Source organism: Labeo rohita, chromosome 10 (genome assembly GCF_022985175.1).
Source record: "Labeo rohita strain BAU-BD-2019 chromosome 10, IGBB_LRoh.1.0, whole genome shotgun sequence".
NCBI lineage: Eukaryota > Metazoa > Chordata > Actinopteri > Cypriniformes > Cyprinidae > Labeo > Labeo rohita.
In genome coordinates, this window is record NC_066878.1 from 22876303 (window position 1) to 22897996 (window position 21694).

The following is a 21694-nucleotide window of genomic DNA, read 5'->3' on the forward strand; positions in this document are numbered from 1 at the left end:
AGTGAAATAGCTCTAATTATGGGCCGATCTCCATAAAAGTTTGCATGCTTCTTTAAATTCATATGGCGCATATACTCACCTAATTTTGTTAAGTTCTGTGTAAAGCAGGCAATTTTTTCAGTCATTTAAATTTAATTTTCCATAGGAAAAAATGTGCTACATGTGCTCACCTAGTTTCATCAAGCTTTGAGTTTAGGATTTTAGGATTTATAGGCTTTTGGATACAGTAGATCATGACCATATTGTTAAATGGTCCTGTTATAACTGTCCAAATGCAGTTTTTGTGTGTGTGATAATTATTTACCTAGAGAGTCTAGAAAGTTGTGCTGCAGTGGTTTTATTGTATAAAAAGGAACTCAAACTTCATTGGCCGATGGCAGCCATATTTTTTGAGATACACAAATCTCCTCATAGACACTTGTGACACATTGGACAAAGACACGGCATTTTAATTTTCAAACAGATCAGACTGACAGGTGAATAGTTATAGCTGTTTTCACTGTTTTTTTTTTCCATGTTATAGCCACCAAGTGGTTAAACGCATTTTTTCCGCATTGAGCTTCATGTTCCAGGTTTGGCAAAAATGTCTCTTTCCGTTCAAGAGTTATAGACATTTTAGTAAAAGCAGAGTTATGAATTACATTGCCTTGCAAAAGTATTCATACCCCCTTCATTTTTTTCACGTTATGTTAAACTTGGGTTAAACTGCTTTAAATTACTTTTTTCCCACATCAGTCTACACTCCATACACCATAATGACAAAGCAAAAAACAGATTTGTGACAACTTTGTAAATTTATTAAAAATAAAGCTTACATTGCATAAGTATTCATACTCTTAACTCAGTACTTAGTTTAGACGGTAGCAAGTTTATTTATATAGAACATTTCATACACAATGGTAATTTAAAGTGTTGTACATAAAAGAAATTAAAACAATCATAAAAATAATCACAACAATAAAAACAGGAATCATTTAAAATTATTTAAAAATTGATTTAAAATGAATTAAAACAGTTAAGAATAAAAATGATCATATATAAAATATAGTGCAATCAGTTCGGACGTAGCACAGTGCTCTTCAGTAAACGCACAACTAAACAGATGAGTTTTGAGTCTGGATTTAATTGTGGCTGATGTTTTAGCACATTTGATCTCTTCTGGAAGCTGATTCCAATTGCGGGCAGCGTAATAGCTAAAAGCAGATTCCCCTTGTTCTGTGTGAACCCTTGGTATTTCTAATAGACAAGATGAGTGTTTGAGATTAAAAAGTATTTAAATTGTATTATTTTTATGAAAATAACAGATCGTTACGCTAGATAAGACCCTTCTTCCACGGCTTCCTTTACAACCGCATTTGGGATCATTTGAAGCCGCATTTAAACTGCATTTTGGAAGTTCAAACTCTGGACACCATATCAGTCCATTATATGGAGAAAAATTTTGAAATGTTTCCCTCAAAAAACATCATTTCTTTACGGCTAAAGAAAGAAAGACATGAACATCTTGAATGACAAGGGGGTGAGTACATTATCTGTACATTTTTGTTCTGGAAGTGAACTTCTACTTTAAGGGTGAGCTTTCCTTCTACTGACGAGAATTGTTTCTCACAGTCTGAGGTGCCTTTAGGTGCTTTGTTGCAAATTTGAAGTGTGTTTTCATGTGTCTTCACTAAGGAGAGGATTGAGTTTGGCCACACCATAAAGCCCAGATTGGTGGAGGACCATAAGTGTGCTTCGCCTCTTCAGCTCCTGGGTTTCTGCAGCTTTTATGAGGGTAAATTTAAGACTTTAAGACCTTTTTAAGACCAACTAAAGAAAATTTAAGGGGAAAAAAAAAAAAACAAAGGTAAAAAATACAGCAGTATGTTCCCTAAGTATAGTTTGAGTTTTACTTTCACTTTCAAATTAGCAGCAATTCAACGTCTAGCAATTGTTTGTTTTTAGTTCGTTTGAATTTTCCCTCTTTTCCTTGCTTTCCTTCTGTAAAAGGGCAGTGTACATTTTATTTACACTTTCAAAGTAGTGGCAATTCGGCATCAAGCAGTTGTTTGTTTTTAGTTTGAGTTTTCCCTCTTTTCTTCACTTTCCTTCCGTTTTAGTAGCTTGTAAACAGGGCCGCTGCTGCCCAAATTGGTGCCCTAAGCAGAACTTAATTGTTGTGACCCTCCCTCATTATGGTCAAAAAAAACAAAAAACAACAAAAAAACACACCTATTATACAGGGTCAAAACAGAACTTTAATAACATATAAAAGTAAATGAATGAATTGCAATTAAATTAAACACATATACAATTTCATATTAATGAACTTAGAAGTAGTATACAGAACTATATAGTAAACTATAGAAATATATAATAATCTATATAATAGAACTAAAGTAAAAACCCTTACAAAATAAGGCTACCACCTTTTTCAGTGTACTCTGATAAATTTGTGAAAAATAAACTTAATGAACCCGACTCACACAGGTGTAATCTGTTCTAAGATGAGATATAAATCTGAAAAGTGTGCAGCAAATTTAAACATTTTATGACTACTGAATCCAACTGTCACAGGTATAATAATAATAATCCTATGTGTTAATCACTTCAGACTTTATGGTAGACAAAGAAAGTGTGGATAGTCTTTTTAGAGTCATTGTTGTCCTCAGCTCATTCTTCATTTACTTATATTTAATTTGCAAAATAATTTTTGAACGTATTACTGCTTTCAAAGAGAGGTGTAAAAAGTGCATGGTCTTGTTTTCAATTACTTATACTGTGCGTAACACATTTATTAGACCATTACCCATTGTAAGTTTTGTGCCACAGCTGCCCTAAACCAAAGCTATGTTTGTTTCTGTAATGATTAGATCTTTCGTCACAGTAGTGTTTTGAATGCTAAAATACAATTAGCTGTTGTTGGGACTGAACAGATATCTGAAAAGATAGGTTGCACAAAAGTTTAATCAAAAGCAAGTCTTTGGGAACAACTAGAAACTATTTGGAAGCCAGTAACAATGGAGACTGTGGAAAAGTGCATAAAAATTATGCTAGCAAGAATGCATGGTTTTATCAAGGCCAAAGGAGGCCATACAAAATAAAAATCAAACATTTATTTATTTCTATTTTTTTATTTATTATTATTTCTATATCTATATTTCTCGGTTCTATATGATGGTTTTGTTGTTATCAGTTCAATCTTTTGGCGCCGAATTGCCGCTAATTCTCAGTGAAAGTAAAATGTGCATTTACACATTTAGAATGCACAGGCATTTACAAGTTATTTAAAAGATTTGTTTCCTTTTACAGTCCGAAGTCTGCATGGTTATACTAGGAGTTTTGCGCCCATACATGTCAAGGGATGAGCGCCCCCTGCTGATCGGCATAAAACCAGCACCAGCATCACACTAAGCCTTCTCTAATTGATCTCCCATCAACAGACCAGGCAGGGGCCTGCTCAGCTTTACTGAGAAACCAGACTCCAGCTACTGCAGGCAAAGGACATGCTTTTGCTCTGGGCCTTTGAATACGGCTGCTCTTATAAAGGGGTAGCGCATCCTAGGCCAAGTTGATTACATATATGTCAGTGAATGAGCACCCCCTGCTGGTCGGCCAAACTGGCCCCAGCAGCATGCTAGGTCTTCTCATATTGGTCAGCCACCCAAGATCAGACCAGGCTCTGGTGTCCTTAGCTTTTAGTGAGGAACCAGACTCTGTCTACTGCATGCAAAGACATACTTGCTATCTGTAACTTCATAAAGCTGCTCCAACAGAGGGGTAGAGCATGCTGACAAGCTCAATACCTGCTGTCAGGGTGCGCTACCATCCTTAACACTAGGCCAAGATGATTATTAAGGTGGTGATTAAGGACAACAGTTTGTCAGGAAGCCAGTATGTTTCCTCACCTGAAGGATGCTCCTTCTTACAAGGACTGTGTGCTCGTTTGATCAAAAGGTCGTTTCATTTTACAGTCTGAAGTCCGCATGGTTATACTAGGAATTTTGCGCCCATAAATGTCAGGGGATGAGCGCCCCCTGCTGATCGGCAAAAAAACCAGCACCAGCAGCACCCTAAGACTTGTCTAATTGGTCTCCCATCCAAGGACAGACTAGGCAAGGCCTGCTTAGCTTTACTGAGAAACCAGACTCTGGCTACCAAAGGCAAAGGACATATTTTTACACTGGTCCCTTGAAAACAGCTGCTCTAATAGAGGGGTAGCGCATCCTGATGCCTCAATATGGCCGTCAGGATGCGCTACCATCTTAAACAATAGGCCAAGTTGATTGCGTACTTTTCAGTGAATGAGCGGCCCCTGCTGGTCGGCCAGCAGCATGCTAGGTCTTCTCGTATTGGTCAGCCACCCAAGATCAGACCAGGCTCTGGTCTCCTTATCTTTTAGTGAGGAACCAGACTCTGGCTACTGCATGCAAAAGACATGCTTGCTGTTGGTACCTTAATAAAGCTTCTCCAACAGAGGGGTAGAGCATGCTGACAAGCTCAATACCCACCATCAGGATGCGCTACCATCCTTAACACTAGGCCAAGTTGATTATTAAGGTGGTGATTAAGGACAACAGTTAGTCAGGAAGCCAGTTTATTTCCTCACCTGAAGGATGCTCCTTCTTAAAAGGACCGTTTGTCCTTTTGTCGCTTGATCGCAAAAGTCTTTAGTCTGTATGGTTATACTAGGAATTTTGCACCCATAATTGTAGGGGATGAGCGCCCCTGCTAATCGGCATAAAAACAGCACTAACAGCACCCTAAGCCTTCTCTAATCGATCTCCCATCCAAGGACAGACCAGGTATGGGCCTGCTCAGCTTTACTGAGAAACCAGACTCTGGCTACTGCAGACAAAGGACATGCTCTTGCTTTGGGCCCTTGAATACAGCTGCTCTAATAGAGGGGTAGCGCATCCTGATAGCCTCAATATGGCCATCAGTTAGTTAAATTAAGGACATGCATCAGAAAATTGGGAATGTTAGACAATAAATATATATAACAGCTTCACCGTAAACTGTTTTTGCAGTATTGTCTTATATCAATGTCTGTTAAAGCCTGACTGTAAACAAAAAGTGTTGATGTAAAAAATAGCCACTGTCTCCAAAATTATTTATTCAGTTATGACAGACACAGCAATGCATCATGTTCTGTAAGATCATCGCGTTTGTAGTGTGTTCCAGGGAATTAAAACGTACAATATAATACGATATAATGTAGAGTGACTTTTCTCACTTTTTCGTGTCACACACTACTTCCCTGCAGTCATTGCGCTCGTTTATTTCGACTTTGACGTCTCTTTCGTTGTCATTCTGTCTGATTCTGTGCTGTTGTCCAGTTGGCATTTTCACTCCAATATGGCGGCCGCGCTACCGAAGCTCCACCTAGTGGCTATTACCAAAAAAGCATCAGAGTTTGGCCTCTTGGTATTCTATACTCTTTTTTGATTCTACTGTCAAATAATTTCTATGCTAGGTGATTGGTCCGTTTTGCGTAGTGGGCGGGGCTTCTGTGTATTCGATTAATAACTCATAGCCTTGGAGCGTTTTATGTATTTATTTATTTAGGAAATCATCATTAAAATGCTGTCTACTTGGTGAATAAATGCTTTGTTATTATTCCGCGTGGATTTAAGTAGTTTATAGATTAAAGTGGTGTAATATTGGCTGTATTTTGCTAAGTTAGCTAAATGTAAATTGTTGTGAGCATGAATTAGGGCGCATTTTATTGATCGCTAGGACTTTTATTCTCATTAAAACATCAGATATGACTATTCATTCCTTAATATGTGTAACTTAGGGTATTTACTTAAAGCTTTATTTAAGCTCTTTGTCATTTTAGAAGTGTTATAAATGTTTCTGTGATCTAATGATCATATCTAGCTTGTTCATTCGTGGAAGACAATAACATTCATATTGTTGTCTGCCCATTAACAACAGTATTGTCACTGTTATAGTTATTTTAAAGTACAGTATTATTGTTTTCACTGTCAAACAGCACATACATCTTAATCTGTCCAGATGTATTGACAGGTAATTACAGTAAAACAGCTGCCAAACTGCATTAGCAATGCTGTAAGGCTGCATAATGATCAGAATAATCGTCCGATTACTCATTTATCAAAATAATCCTAAGTGACAGCCCTAATATATATGTATGTGTGTTAACATATGATATATCTGGGGTGTAAAAGGTGTGCCTACCTATTTTTAAAGTTGCATTTCGATAAGTGTTTATAATTAGCTGTATAAAAAAAGTCTAAATAATATCCCATTTAAAAACGAAGTAAGCCTCTTTGTATATGAATTAAATGTTTTTGTGCAGTTATTAATGGAATGCAGTAAATAAATGACTTTTACTGATATTCCATTAATTAATGATTATTTTGACCTTTTTTTTTTTTTTTTTTTAAAGATCTGCTTTCATACTTTGGAACAAAATTACCATTTAATATTTGATTTCACTGGAATTGCTAAGAGATGGCATCCATAAACATTTTTCATGTTTAAAGCACAGTAGTCAACTTCTGTATTAACTATTAGATGTTTCCAAATGAATCAGATGCTTCCAAATAAAATTATTAGTAGTATAAACTTTTACATGAACTTGCAATGCCATGGGTAGTATAGGATTTAAACATTTAAAATAAAAAAATCTGTAAAAAGAAGCAAGCCAGCTGTCTCAATTTGTTTTTAATAAAACTGCAAAACAGTCAGATTTACAGTACAATCTCAATTATTGAGACAGTACACAGATTGCATAAAAACCCAAAGTTTTAGAGCAAGCCTCCAAACTTTTCTGCAGCCATTTGCAACATTGCTCAAAACACTTACTAACAGAATGATAGCTGGCTGAGACTGTGATTAAAAAAAAAAAAGATGATTACAAAAATAACACATTCCCTTTATTATAGCCTGACCTTTTTTTTTGTTGTTTTTGTTTTTTTACACACATCAGATCCTGTTTCTTTTGCCGCATTATCTGAAAAGATGTCTTCAACATGTACAACAAAGACAGGCAGCATTATTATGAAACAAACATAAGTCAAGATTTAATCGTAAATTTCCAATTGAATTCCAAATACTAAATCAAAGGAAGTGTTAAAATAAAAATTCATTGCAACTCTTTTATCATGTTACCTTGTTATCAAACTTCATCTGCAGAAATGTCATCATAACGTAAATCACTGAAGATTCACAGAAAATAAATTGAAATGCAGAGGAGTTGGGATAATCGTAAACATCATATATCTTAAAAATCAAAAAAATAATGCCAAATTGATAGCATAACTTAAGCACGGTGCACTGGAAATGACAAGCTCGCCGCTATTCTTCACTAAAGCATAAAACACGCGTTTCATTTCATGAAGCTAGTTTACCATTAAAACTGGAGACATAAAAGGGGAAAGCCCTATTGCACTCTGCTCTGTCATGATTACAAATATGTAATAACATTAAAATACATGTGACAAAAATAAACAACAAAAACATGGCTGTAAACCAGATCTGTTAGGACTGGCCAAATATATGCACAACTGGTCCAGGAATGATGGCTTGAGGGGTTTGAGAATACTTGTTGGTTCGAGTGTGTCATAGACAGTGGATATCAAACACCCAGTTTGTTGGCCTGTGTCAGCACCACCTTCAGGACGGGCATGAAAGCGGACGTCTCGCTGAAGTTGCTGTTGCTCACGATGTGTGTGTGGATGTTCAGTCCGTCGGTGTAGGAGCGGCACTCGATGCTGCGGGCCATATTGTGAAGACCGCCGACAATAGCTGGAGACAGCTGGAGAGAAGAAAACACGTCTGAGTTTGCCAATCATTTAAACACCAGTTTTTACCGTGGAATAACTGCTGGATGAAATGAAGTGCTCGTTAATAGTAAAACACTCACTGTTTGTTCTCTCAGCTTGTCATAGAGATACTCCATCCTCTTATGAGCATCATCAAGCTTCCTCTTGGTTTGCTGTTAGGATGAGAAACAAACTTGGTTATTTGGAATGTTAGGAATTTGAAACAGAATACAGACCGAAGTTGCAAGAGATTATTAAAGGGGTCATCGGATGCTAAGTTCACTTTTTCATGTTGTTTGAACATTAATGTGTGTTGGCAGTGTATGTACAAATCTACCCTATAATGATAAAAATACATGCAGTGGTTTTTAATTAATCTGTAAAAATAATATCCCCTTTTTTCAAATCAAGCCGTTCTCAGATGCCTGTCGTTTTTGTATGAATCTTTGCAATCGCCTTTCCTTATAACGTGGTAGTTAGGAAGTTTAGCGGCTAAACGCAGCTACATGCGGCTAATGTAAACAAGATCGTCACTCCACAGAGAGAAGAGACGGGCAGGCGAGCAGAACTTTTGCATTTAAAGGAACAACCCCTTAAAATGAGATGATTTTTGCTGAGCTGATTTTGACAAGGTAAAAAGGGTGTTGTTTTACAAAACCATTGAGAATTTTTAATCAATGTATATTAGAGACTTTTCATTAAGACCCTAAAGAATCATATCAACTTGTGGAAAATGGGCATCCGATGACCCCTTTAAAACAAGTAGTACTACTAGTAGTAGCATTTATTATGGGTGGTAACTTGTAGGTCAATACACTTTTGAAAAGGAGCTTGAATAAATAAGTTTTTCTATTGGTAAAATTAATCTCAAATTAGCATTGGCTGAAATTTGACTATTTTGAGATAATGGTATCTTTAGTCAATAGATAATGTGAAGTATTTGTAAACAATGTAACTCAGGAAAGCCATTAAACATCCATAGCTTATATGTTAGCTAAAAAATATAACTCTAGAGACACATTTTGCTAAATATATGCGCTGCATCAGTGTTGCCAAGTCTGCGGTTTTCCCACAATTTTGCTTTCCTGCGAGTTGATTATTAATTATTTCTTAAGAGAAACAGCAAGTGAATTTAATAGTTTGGTTTCTGTTGCTAGTTTTAACTTCTATTATAGTAAAGTATCAGCTCACTGGATTCCCTGTATATTTTTTACTGTTGTAGTTAAGATTTTTTGACGTGCACTGTACTGGATATTTAGTTAATTGAATCGCTATTGAATTTCGATCATAATCGAATCAAGAGCTTATGAATTAGAATCGAACGGATTTGTGCAATGTGTCAATACCAAGCCCTAATGTAAAAAGTTTTGCAAATTGCAATAAATTGCATGTATTTTATGGAACATTTGTAAATGAAAAATTTTTTTAAAATAAAATAAATAAGAGCCAATACAGCAAGGATTTTTTTTTAGTTTTTCTTTGTTTGTTTTTTAAAATAATTAATACTTTTATTCAGCAAGGACAGTAAATTATTTTTTTTATATAACTGTGTGTGTGTGTGTGTATATATATATATATATATATATATATATATATTTATTTATTTATTTATTTAATATAATTAATTATATATTTAATTATATTTTTAATTATATTTGCTGAATAAAAGTATTAATTATTCATGATTTTTTTATTTTAAAACCAATTATTCATTATTTCTTTCTTTCTTTTTTTTCTTTTTTAGCACTTTTAAAGCCTGGCATTAGTTTACTGTTTAAAACGGAAACAAGTAAAGTCAACGTTATCTGCTTCCAATAACTAATAATGACATGCATATCTGTTTTTTTTAGCTTTGGGAGAGCAAGAAATCATAAAATAAGTAATTGCTTTAATTAGTGTCATTTCATTGTACACAAACCGGGTCTGAAGCAGCAGCCAAGCATTTTTGGATCAGTCCCTCAAAAGTGGTCTTCAGCACCATGTGCTCCTCAGGGATTGGCTTCTTAGTGATCTTCTCAGTCGGTATGGACTGAAGTGGCTAAGGGACACGGCAGTAGAAAGTAAAACTCAAAGCGCACAACCACAAAATTTATCTTTAAAGGTTTTTAACTGAACATCAACTAATACCTTTATGACATCTCCAATTGGAGCTCCGGGTGCACCCTCCATGTTGACTTGAGGCATGTTGGGGTTTCTGCCCGGGGGTCCCAGTGGCTGCTGCTGGATGGGGGTGAAGGTGGCTGGACCCACAGGCTGATCTGGAACCTGTTGTTGCGGTTGAAGGGTCTGCATGGTCTGGGGAGCAGGGACCTGAGGCTCTCCTAGAGGGGCCATGATGGGTGCTGTAATGGGTGCTGGTGGAGTGAAGTGTTCTGGCATCTGGAGACAGGACGTTTTTATGAAAATCAAGCCTAATCCATGGATATTATGAGAAAGCAGATGATCTTCAAACTCACCTTCTTCTTTTTGGGAGCTCTGTTGAGTGTGGGAGGATCGTTCCAGCCGTTCTGAGGTCCTGCAGAGAAACAGAAGAGTTCAGCTCATTTCAATTTCGATTGGTGGAACTGCACAATCCAACCTGCTGGACCTCTAAGAGGTTCAAGTCCACTTCCAGAACAAAAATGTACAGATAATGTACTCACCTCCTTGTCATCCAAAATGTTCATGTTTTTCTTTCATCAGTCGTAAAGAAATTTTGTTTTTTGAGAAAAACTTTTCAGGAATGTTCTCCATATAGTGGACTTCAATGGTGCCCACAAGTTTGAACATCCAAAATGCAGTTTAAATGCAAAGTTTAATGCTTCAAAGGGCTCCAAACAATCCCAGCCAAGCAAGAAGGGTCTTATCTAGCAAAACGATTGGTCATTTTCTAGGGAAAAAAAAAAAAATAGGGTAGGTAGAAAAACTCCCATCTCATTTTCTCCCTAAACTTCAAAATTGTCCTACGTCGCTGTTTTACCTTTTTGTTGTAAAGGGCGTTTGACCTTCTTTGTGCGTTACTTTGTAAACACTGGGTCGGTACTTATGCAAAATTCCATACTTTTCCAGACTCAAATTTTCAAACCCAAATAAATGGCTCATACAGCACTATTTTCAGCTTTATATTTGGCATATAGTACAGTCGTCTGTAAATATTTTTTATTTTTTTCAGGGTTTTTTCTTAGATTTTCTTGAAGTGACAACATACAGAGGCCCTAAAATAAAATAATAATAATAATAGTAATAAATACTTTTGCATACACACAAGAAACTTTTTTGTGCCCTCAAGAAACTACTTTTGCATGTTTGAGCAGTACAGTTTCTAGTTTTATATAACATATTTCCTTTGTGCATCACTGCCATCTTACTACGAATAAAGTGTGAGCGTGGATGCACATGAATTAACAGGGATTTGGCTTTCCTTGTGGTAGTACCTCTAATATCAAGGCCTAATGTCCAATTTAGCACATCCTCCACGGCGGTGGAAAAACCATGACATGGGCTGATGGGATAATATGGCTGTGTGTTTTATCCTATTTACCAAGTTCAAAGGTCTAAAAAAAAGGGTTCAAATTTTGGCTTTCGTTAGGGCAGTATGTCATATTTCAAGGCCTCAGGTCTCTTTAACGCATACTCTGTGGCAGCCAGTGCATTGTCCTTATGCTAAGTTAAATGGTTTCTTAAGCACACAAAGAAGCCTGTATATCTTTTTTATTTTAGCAAAGGTCCTTAAGGCTATGTGATACAGTGCTAAGAATATCATGAAAAGAAACAAAATATTTGCAAACTGAAAAAGTGCACCTTGAATTCATTTAGTCATGCTTGACAATCACTAAAGTAAGGCTGAAACGATTCCTCGAGTAACTCGAATACAAAAAAATCAATTATTTGCCTGTTTTTGCTCTATTTCGCCAACAAATAACTATTGCAAACACAGCCACAGCACTGTTTTGCGTCTTTGAGCAACATGACGGTGTTTCGTTCTTGAATGAATCACGCGTTAAATGCAACGACTCACTTACTTAACAGTGACTTGCTGACACCTATTGGCGGTTTTGATTTTATATTTAAAGTATCTTCATTTTAAAAATACATGTAAATATCAGTATTCAATTTTTTGTTTGAAAATAACAAAATATTATGTATGCATATTTAACTGCAAGATAAATGCATTCATGCCCCTCTGAGCTGAATTAAATAGTGGGTAGATAGGCCTACATCTAAATGCCTCAATTTCTTGATTTATGCCTTCGTTTTAGGTTGTAATGTTTAGCTTTTTCTAAAGTAATGTGAAACTGATTTTTGTATTTTGATTTAGGGTTAGGGTTAGTTTTCATGGTTATTATTGTATGCCATTTCAGCAATAAAAATGTTAATTTTTCTAAAAAGGAAACAAATTAGTTGTTTGTTTTAAGAGAACCATCTTATTTTCTCATGTATATTTAATTATGCTCTTTAATAAAGAAAAATGACTTCTTATTCGATTACTCGATTAATCAATGGAATATTCGTCAGAATACTCAATTACTAAAATTATCAATCGCTACAGCCCTACACTAAAGAATCACTAAAACGCTGCCATGAAAATACACTTTGTATGATAAACCTACTTTCATTAAATTCATTTTCTATAATAAAAAACTAAATAGTGCATTAACTAAATAATGCAATTACAGCATTTGCATTTTTAAAGTTCAAAATCACGGGCACCATTGAAGTCTACAATATGGAGAAAAATCCTGAAATGTTTTCCCTAAAAAAAACAATTTCTTTATGACTGAAGAACAAAAGACTTGAACATCTTGGATGACAGGGGGGTGAGTACATTATCTGTAAATTTTTGTTCTGCAAGTGGACTTCTCCTTTAATGCCATCAAATTGGACATCAGTTTAACTCTCACAATGATAGCTCTTATTGAATATAACATCATGCTGATTGTAAGTAGGTTCTTAATCACAACTATTGCAGGACTCAACAGTTAAAAGATTTGTTCTGCATGCACCATTAAACACGAAAACAATCAATTATCCTGTACAAACAAAATACAAAATATTTTCAAGTTAATACAGCCACAGAGACGTTTACCACACTAAACATGCAACTGCAGAGCAAAATGATCACTTATGTCCTTGAATCTATTTTCAGCCAATACTTGATTATTATATATCTAAATGAGCGATTATGCATTTTAGAATTATGTCAGAAAAACAAAACAATCACTGCATAAAATTCTTGTTAAATCTCACTGATTTGTGATATGTCATTTATTAATAATCCAAAATGGACAATTGCAGTCCTTCATGTTAAGACTGTTGTAACTTTATAAATTCACCTTCCAAACACCAGGCAAAGTCTTGATTTAATCCTCCTGTAAATACACAAGGTAGCTGACACATAACCTGTCCATCAACTTATTTTAAGCATCATGGGTTTTTTAGATTAAAGCTAAAATTAACTTATGTAATAAACATGTAATAAACAGCACCAGTTCACCACTGGTAATAATTTTTAACTGTGTGTACAACTCAACTGATTACCAATATGTTTATGTTTACTAGTTCAAAAATAAACCTGCAAACAGCCAATCAGAGCTTGTTTAAATAAGTCTGTGACCATACACTCTAAAAAAACAAAAAATGCTGGGTTATTTTTTAAATCCAAATGCTGGGTTCAGCCCGTTGGGTAATTTTAATGGGTTATTTTGAATATTTTTTACCCAGCTGCTGGGTTATTTTTTTTTAACCCACATGCTGGGTTCAACTTCTTGGTTCATTATACTGGGTTATTTTTAATATTATTTACCCAAGTGCTGGGTAGCTTTTCTGTAACTAAGTTGCTGGGTTATTTTTTGTACTCAACTGCTGAGTTAAGGCTGTGTCTGACAAAACAACCCAGCTGCTGTGTTACAGTCAGAGCACAGGCTTTTTGAGTCCTCTACAGGAGAGAGCGCTTCTCAGTGCTGCCAATTTGCACTTCTTCAGCAAAAAAAAAAAGGTTTGTGTGTATGTATGTATGTATATATATATATATATATATATATATATATATACATACATATACACACATACACATATACATACATATATATATATATATATATATATATACACACACACACACATACACACATATACATACATATATATATATATATATATATATATATATATATATATACACACACACACACACATATATATATATATATGATTTTTCTGTCAAATATATTTATATATATATTTATGATTTTTTCTGTCAAAATTTGGTTATTACATTTTGAATTATTATTCTGTAACATCTTGTTTATCATCTCTGAAAAAATCTCAGCTAAATTCACGTTTAGTGCAGAAAAATAGCCATTTATTGCAGCAAGTAGAAATGACTGTCTTTCTCCTATGCTAAGAATGCACTGCGGAGGTGCTTTCCCTTAACACCACAAAAACAGTTAACCTATCAAAAAAAAACCCACGTAACATATTTAGTAAAGGTGTACCAATTCACATTCTCCGCCAGTCCTGTGTAAACTACAATACGCAGTTTTTTATTTATTTATTAATATTGTGAAATGGTGGAGCGCAACAGTGCAGTCTGAAGTACTGCAGCTGCTCACTTAAGCGATTTTACTCGTCTCAATCTGCTCAGTCTTGGTGATGTCAGTGCCCTAAACAATGTTTTAATGGACTATTTCACATCCAGAGATGAAGGATCGAATGATAAAGTTACTAAAGAGGAGGAGTCCGGTGACAGTCTGTTTTATGCACAGTGTGTGCACAGTTGTGCTGCAACTGTTTTTTTCTTTTTTCTCAAAATTCCATTCCTGAAAATAATCGCTATCAGCTGAATTCAGATAGCCATAACTTTAGTTACGTTCAAGCAAAAGACGAAATAAAAACAGTTTTGGGAAGGGCTTGAACAGCTTGAACCAGCTGTCATATGATATCAAAACCTTCAAAAAATGTCACCATGTGTTGGGTTTTCCTAGATCGTATCACATTTTATTTTATTTATAAAGTCTTTACTGTGCTGTAAATTGTATTATTTTACGCAACACAACATAAGGACAAGATGTCAGTCAGCTGCATCAGCTGTGGTTGTTTCGCAGGATGGAAATGTCTTTTACCTTGCATAAAAAAAATGGATTTTATTCATTATTGTACTGAGTTTAATCTTAAAGTATGTTCTCTAATGTCAGTACTGTTTGTTTATGGGCAGTTTTTGGAGTCAGTCACGGCATCTTTCAGCTACAAGTGAAACGTGAGGCCACGGTTTGAAGTTCACAGTTAACCCGGCAAACAGCAGCCCTTCACCAACACATCGGCACAAGAATTAGCGCTATTTCGGTAAAAAGCGATTACAGGGAAAGGTTGAATGCACTAAAAATAAAATTCTACTTTTAAATGTTCCCTTTTTTATGTCTAAAATGCTTAAATGTATTAAAGGAGTTTAAATGTATGTAATATTGTAAAGTATGCTGTGTTTCCCCAAATAAATTCATTGTGTCTTGTATTTTGTCCATGTGTTCATACTTAATAATAAATGTTCATCTTTCGATTATTGCTCTTTCCTCTAGTAATTCTGTGTGTGTTTTATAAGTTCCATTCCATTCTAAACCAGCAATATAATCATTTTTAAACAATAGTTGATAGTTGAAAATAACCCAGCTGAGTCAAAATAACCCAGCATGTGTTCTGTCCAATATTTACCCAGCGCTGGGTTGCCAAATAACCGGCATTTTTCAGAGTGTACCTGCAACAACTGCTATAATGAGCAAGAACTACTATCTATAATATACACGTCAAAAGTTTAAAAAATGTAAAATGTTTCATGTTTTTGAAAAAAGTCTCTTACACTATATTATAATATTGTGAAATATTATTACAATTTAAAATGTTTTCTATGTGAATGTGTTAAAATAACTTATTTCTGTGATCAAAGCTGAATTTTCAGCATCATTACTTCAGTCTTCAGTATCGCATGATCCTTCAGAAATCATTCTAATATATTGATTTACTAGAAATGTTGAAAATAGTTGTGGTGCTTAATATTTTTATAATCTGTGATACTTTATAATCTGTGATTCAGCAGACTAGAGTGATTTCTTTATGATCATGTGACACTTAAGACTGGAGTAATGATGCTGAAAATTCAGCTTTGACTCATAGGAATAAATTCTGTTTTAGAATATATTCAAATAGAAAAGTCTTACTTTAAACTGTAATATTTCACAAAATTACTGATGTTGTTTTTTTGTTTGCTGAGCAAAAAAGGCTTTTGACCAATAATGTTTTTAAAATATATGAAACTCTTGATGATATTCTTCAGTCACGGCTTATGTGTGTGCAGACCTGTTCTCTGGGAGGCTGGAATCAGTGCGGGATCATTCTGAGTACCTGGAGCTCTGGCGACTGGAGGAGGAAGATAAGCCGTGGGCGACCCCGGCCCACCATGCTGGAAAGACATGCCAGAAGAGAGGGCTGGAGAGGAAAAAGGCTGACCTCCCTGAGGAGGCCCAGAAATCACAGCTGGCTGAGAGGAGGCAGGATGCATGAACTGCGGAGGATAGACAGCAGCTGCGGAAGAGGAGGAGGAGAGTGGAGGAGGAAGAGGAGAGGCTGTAGAAGAAGAGTATGAAAGAGGCTGATAGATGCCAGGAGTCCCGGCGGCAGGTGTGAACTGCTGGACAGGATGATAGTCTGAAGATCGTGAGGAGAGGAGACAACATTTATAGAGTTATTTCACATTACCGCCAGTTATGAGCATGCAATTATTAATAAACAGCTCTAGAGAAATAATCTTTAACTGGTATGAATACATACTGAGCACTACGTTCATGCAAAGATTATACAACAGCCAGCATCCATACAGAACATCATGCATTGCTTAAGTTTAAACTTGTAGGTGAACTCTGTTTGAAACCAAACAGAACTGAAAAATAACAAGAGTGTCGCCTGCCTGTGCAAATCTAGCTGTTGTAGGTGAGTTATGATGTGTTTTTAATGGATTTCAACTTTTTTTTTTTTTTTGCACCCTCAGATTTTCAAATAGTTGTATCTCAGTCAAATATTGTCCTATCCTAACCATACATTAATGGAAAGCGTATTTATTCAGCTTTCAGATGATGCATAAACCTCAGTTTCAAAAAATTGACTGGTTTTGTGGTCCAGGCTCACATATTTGACAAGTGATAGGAGAAAGCATTTTAATGTGTCACCATTAAACTCATTTGGGGAGATGAAACAAAACTTTTTTAATGTTTAGTGCTATGAATGAGGAACACAGTCATGATTTCTGTGATCATACACTTACTCTGGTACTGCTGGGAGTACATGAACGGATTGGAGGCAGGAACGGACCCACTCGCTGGAGCCTGAAGGCCAAAGGCTGGAGGTGTGGACTCCACCTGAGGACAGAAGGACACAAATGTGTTTAGACTGACTTCTGACACGTTATGTGTTGAGGGGAACAAAGCGAGATCCAGCCTGAGAGATGTGCAAAACTACATCTGTTTATATTTAATGTTAATGTTATCGCACTAGTGCTACACTATCACTCAAATATCTGATTTTATTCAAGTCTCTTCTGCTCACCAAGGCTGCAGTTATTTGGTCAAAAATAGAGTAAAAACTGTAATATTGTGAAATATTATTACAATTTAAAATAGTTGTTTTCTATGTGAATCTATAGTAAAATGTAATTTATTCCTCCAGTGATGTAAAGCTGAATTTAAAGAGTTCATTTGATTTACTGATTTACACGCTTTTGAATGAATCACGTGAGTCAATGATTCAGAAACCCATTCACAAAAGACAGTCACTTGCCTCTGAATGAATCTGCCGTTCGAACGAATCGGTTGAATCAATGACTAAATGACTCACAGTCATTTGCTGCCACCTACTGGTGGTTTGATTTATATTTAAAAGTATCATTGCATTTCTTATTTGCATGTTTAAAATTTTTTTTAAAACTAATCTTATAAAATTATTTATGCATTTGAAATTTTGCAGTGTAAATGCATTTATAGACAATATCTGTAACTTTGTTCAGGGAAATTGTAATGTTTAATAAATTTTTATTATGTAAATATATATATTATAAATATACAAAGCCACAATTTTTTGCATTGAAAAAATTTTATATTTGTATATGCTCTTAATTATAGTTCTTAGAAAGAAATTGGCAAAAATCAGTATCCGCAGGTAAAAAAAATAAAAAGGAAACTGCAATTGGTGCATCTCTAAAATATCTAAAATATCATAAGTCTAATTTATTGCTGTAACGCAAAACTGAATTTTAGCATCATTACTCCAGTCTTCAGTGTCACAAGATCCTTCAGTAATCATTATAATATGTTGTTTAAGAAACATTTCTGATTATTATCAATGTTGAAAACAGTTGTGCTGCCCAATATTTGTGGAAATGATGATAAATTTTGTTTTTAGGATAGTATGATGAATAGAAAATTCAAAAGAACAGATTTACTTCAAAAAGAAATCTTCTGCAACATTATAAATGTCTTTACTGTCACTTCTGACATTTTATTACTGACCCCAAACTTCTGAACAATAGTGTACATATTATATTATATTATATTATTATAGTATCATTATTATGCAAAATGCATATATAGTATTTACATGGAGATCCCAAAAAACTAGTGCCTTTTGTTATGAATTACACATGGCATATGTTGATTCTGACACACAGATGTTCAACATTTCTAAAGTCTAACGATACAAGACATTAACTAAGACAAAACAGGATACTCTGACATCTGACTCAGGCTTTGTGGAGTACAGAACAAAACAGCTTAAGCATAAGTAATCATGTAAACAGATGTGAAGAGTTGTAAAATTATTGTACTTGGAGGGAGACAAAAAACAACTCTTGAGAAGCTGTCCAGCTGCTAATGAAATGCACTGTGTAGTTTAGGACAAAAGACAAACATGCAGGACACAGTCTGGGGTTTAAAGGTTGGATGGGGTGTGTGTCATGTTGTAATCCTCGCACAACTGCACTGCGTCGGGACAACGTAAGAGATTTGATTGTAATCATCAGTGATATTAGGAACTTATTAGATACATAAACAATGGCGTTATATCATACCACAGGAGCAAGTGAGACTGTTTGCAGACACAGAGAGTGATGGGCATTCAGTGGTACCGTATTTTACAGAATATAAATAGTTTTATCATTTGTATCTTTAAGCGCACAAAATGTGCAAAATGCACATATTTGGATTTATGCAGAATGAGAGATGAACATGAGCCTAAGTTTATTTATATATTGATTTCAGTTTCTGTTTCACTTTAAATAAATTTGTTTTGGCTTGACGTTTATAAGAAGTGTTTTTTATAATGAACGCCACTTATGTGTTTTATACACTTGCATTTTAGTTTCTTTCACTCCACAACAAATCCTTCGGATTTAACAGCACTAAATCCAGAACTGGAAAAATATATGTTTCGTGTTTACAGTGTTCGATGTTTGTCAGTATTTTACAATATTTCTGAATGTAATCATAAAATGCGATTTATACACAAATGCAACTTGGTTTTTTGTTCATTTGTTTACAAGTTTGACCTGGTGCAACTAACTTTCCGGAAAATACGGTAGGTGAAAGTCCACATTAGATAACATAAAAAGATGTGATATGAAAGAAATTGATTATTTGTGTGACAAAACAAACATCTGCATTAATGTATAAATAAAGAGAAGCCACAGAAAACAAGAAACCTTCACACCTGCAAACTCTAGACTGATGGAAAAGAAGCTCAATTATATAAAATAACATTCTTAATACTCTTTAAATTCTTCTAAAAATTATTGGAACTTATTGGAATCAGACAGTTTTGATATTACAAAAGAAATAGTTTTTAGAAAATAAACTGGTTTTAAAAAAACTCTTAACTCATTTATTTGCTAAAAAAACAAAAACAAAACAGTGATATTGTGTAATATTATTGCAATTTAAATAATGACTTTCTATTTTAATCAGAGATGCACCGATCGACTGGCCAGGGACTGGAATTAGCCGGTTTTCCACATGAACGGCCCGGACCAGTTCATATTATAATAGGCCGATATAATTTGGGTACGCAGCACTGCACGACCAAGATTGCAATGTGACACTGATTTTATACAATAGTAGTTCAATAAGCAAACCGTTAAAATTAAGTGACTTACATTTTAGACACAATATTGACTATTTTTGCTCAATTTCGCTGACGAAAATAGCTCCAATCAAAGCCACAGCAGAACTGCTGCGTCTACTGTGTTCGTTACACATGAAAAGCAAATGAATCCACGCTTTTGAATGAATCAAGCAAGTTAATGATTCAAAACTCCATTCACAAAAGACAGTTACTTGCCTCATTTCTAAATGAATCTGCCGTTTGAACGAAATCGGTTGAATGAATGAATAAATGACCCACAGTCATTTGCTGCCACCTACTGGTGGTTCGGTTTCATATTTAAAAGTATCATTGTATTTTCCCCAACATTTATTTGAATACATTTAAAAAATTTGAAATATTTGAAAAAATTGAAAACATTAATCTTATAAAATCATTTATGCATTTGAAATGTTGCAGTGTAAATGCATTTATAGAGAATATCTGTAATTGTTTAATCAATTTTTATTATGAAATTTGTTTTTGCATTGAAAAAAATTTGTTTGTATATGCTCTCAATTATAGTTCTTAGTAAGAATATCAGAATTTGTAAAAAAAAAAATCAGTATCGACAGGTCACACACAAAAAATAAATAAATAAATAAATAAGGATTTGACAAGAAAATTGCAATCAGTGCATCTCTAATTTTAATATACTTTTAAGTCTAATTTATTGCTGTAACACAAAGCTGAATTTTCAGCATCATTACTCCAGTCTTCAGTGTCCCATGATCCTTCAGAAATCATTCTAATATGCTGATTTATTGCCAATGTTTTTTTTTATACCTGTGATTCTTTGATGAACATAATGTTAATCAACATTTATTTAAAATAGAAATCTTTTGTAACAATATACACTACCGTTCAAAAGTTTAGAGTCAGTCAATTCTTTTCTTTTCCTTTTTTTTTGAATGCAGTTAATACTTTTATTGAGCAAGAATGTATTAAACTGATTGATTAAGTTATAGTAAAGACTTAAACTGTGAGGAAAGATTTTTATTTTGAATAACTGCTGTTCTTCTAAACTTTTTATTCATCAAACAATCCTGAAAAAGCAGCAAAAACTGTTTCCAACACTGACAATAAATCAGCATATTAGAATGATTTTTGAAGGATCACGTGACGCTGAAGACTGGAGTAATGATGCTGAAAATTCAGCTTTGATCACAGCGATAAATTATGTTTTAAAATATATTAGAAAACAGTTATTTTAAATTGCAATATTTCACAATATTGCTGTATTTTTGATTAAATAAATGCAAACTTGATAAACATAAGTGCCTTACGTTAAAATTCTTACGGATCCTAAACTTTTGAACAGCAGTGTGTAAATATAGAGACGAGTTTGCAGGTATGAGTCTTGTTCCTCAGATTAGAAAAGCAAACAAAATGTGACTTAAACACACTGATAATGAAAGTCACTGGAGTAAACTACAAAAGACACATTCTTGATTAGACCCAAATCCAGCTCACATGGAGCAAACCCCACTAGAAATCAATCAATCAAAAAAACCACAAAATTTAAAATATGTTATTAAATGAGCAGTTTAAAGAGGTTTTGCTCATGCGGTATGTGACGTTTGTATCTGTCAGTGTGAGCAGCGCGGCACAGCTCTGTCTGTCTGTACCTGCGGGTCAGCGGCAGGCACTAGCGGGCGAGGGACACTGGGCAGAGCTGTAGGGGTTTGGTTACTCCAGGACGTGACAGTAGTGGCGGATCTACCCTGAACACAACACAAACACAAACACACGCTGGTATCGGCCGCCGCGCG

General features: G+C 34.8%; 1 protein-coding gene across 1 annotated transcript in view; it reads right to left on the reverse strand.

Moving 5' to 3' along the window:
* Positions 1 to 6657: 6657 nt before the first annotated feature.
* The window catches only part of sec31a (SEC31 homolog A, COPII coat complex component), a 32880-nt gene continuing 17843 nt past the window's right edge, over positions 6658 to 21694 (reverse strand). Inside the window, 9 exon segments of the mRNA XM_051120537.1 lie at positions 6658 to 7765; positions 7874 to 7945; positions 9691 to 9810; positions 9900 to 10151; positions 10229 to 10287; positions 13085 to 13120; positions 16098 to 16445; positions 17059 to 17152; positions 21551 to 21646. Coding sequence (XP_050976494.1) covers positions 7586 to 7765; positions 7874 to 7945; positions 9691 to 9810; positions 9900 to 10151; positions 10229 to 10287; positions 13085 to 13120; positions 16098 to 16445; positions 17059 to 17152; positions 21551 to 21646 — 1257 coding nt within the window. The 3' untranslated portion in view covers positions 6658 to 7585.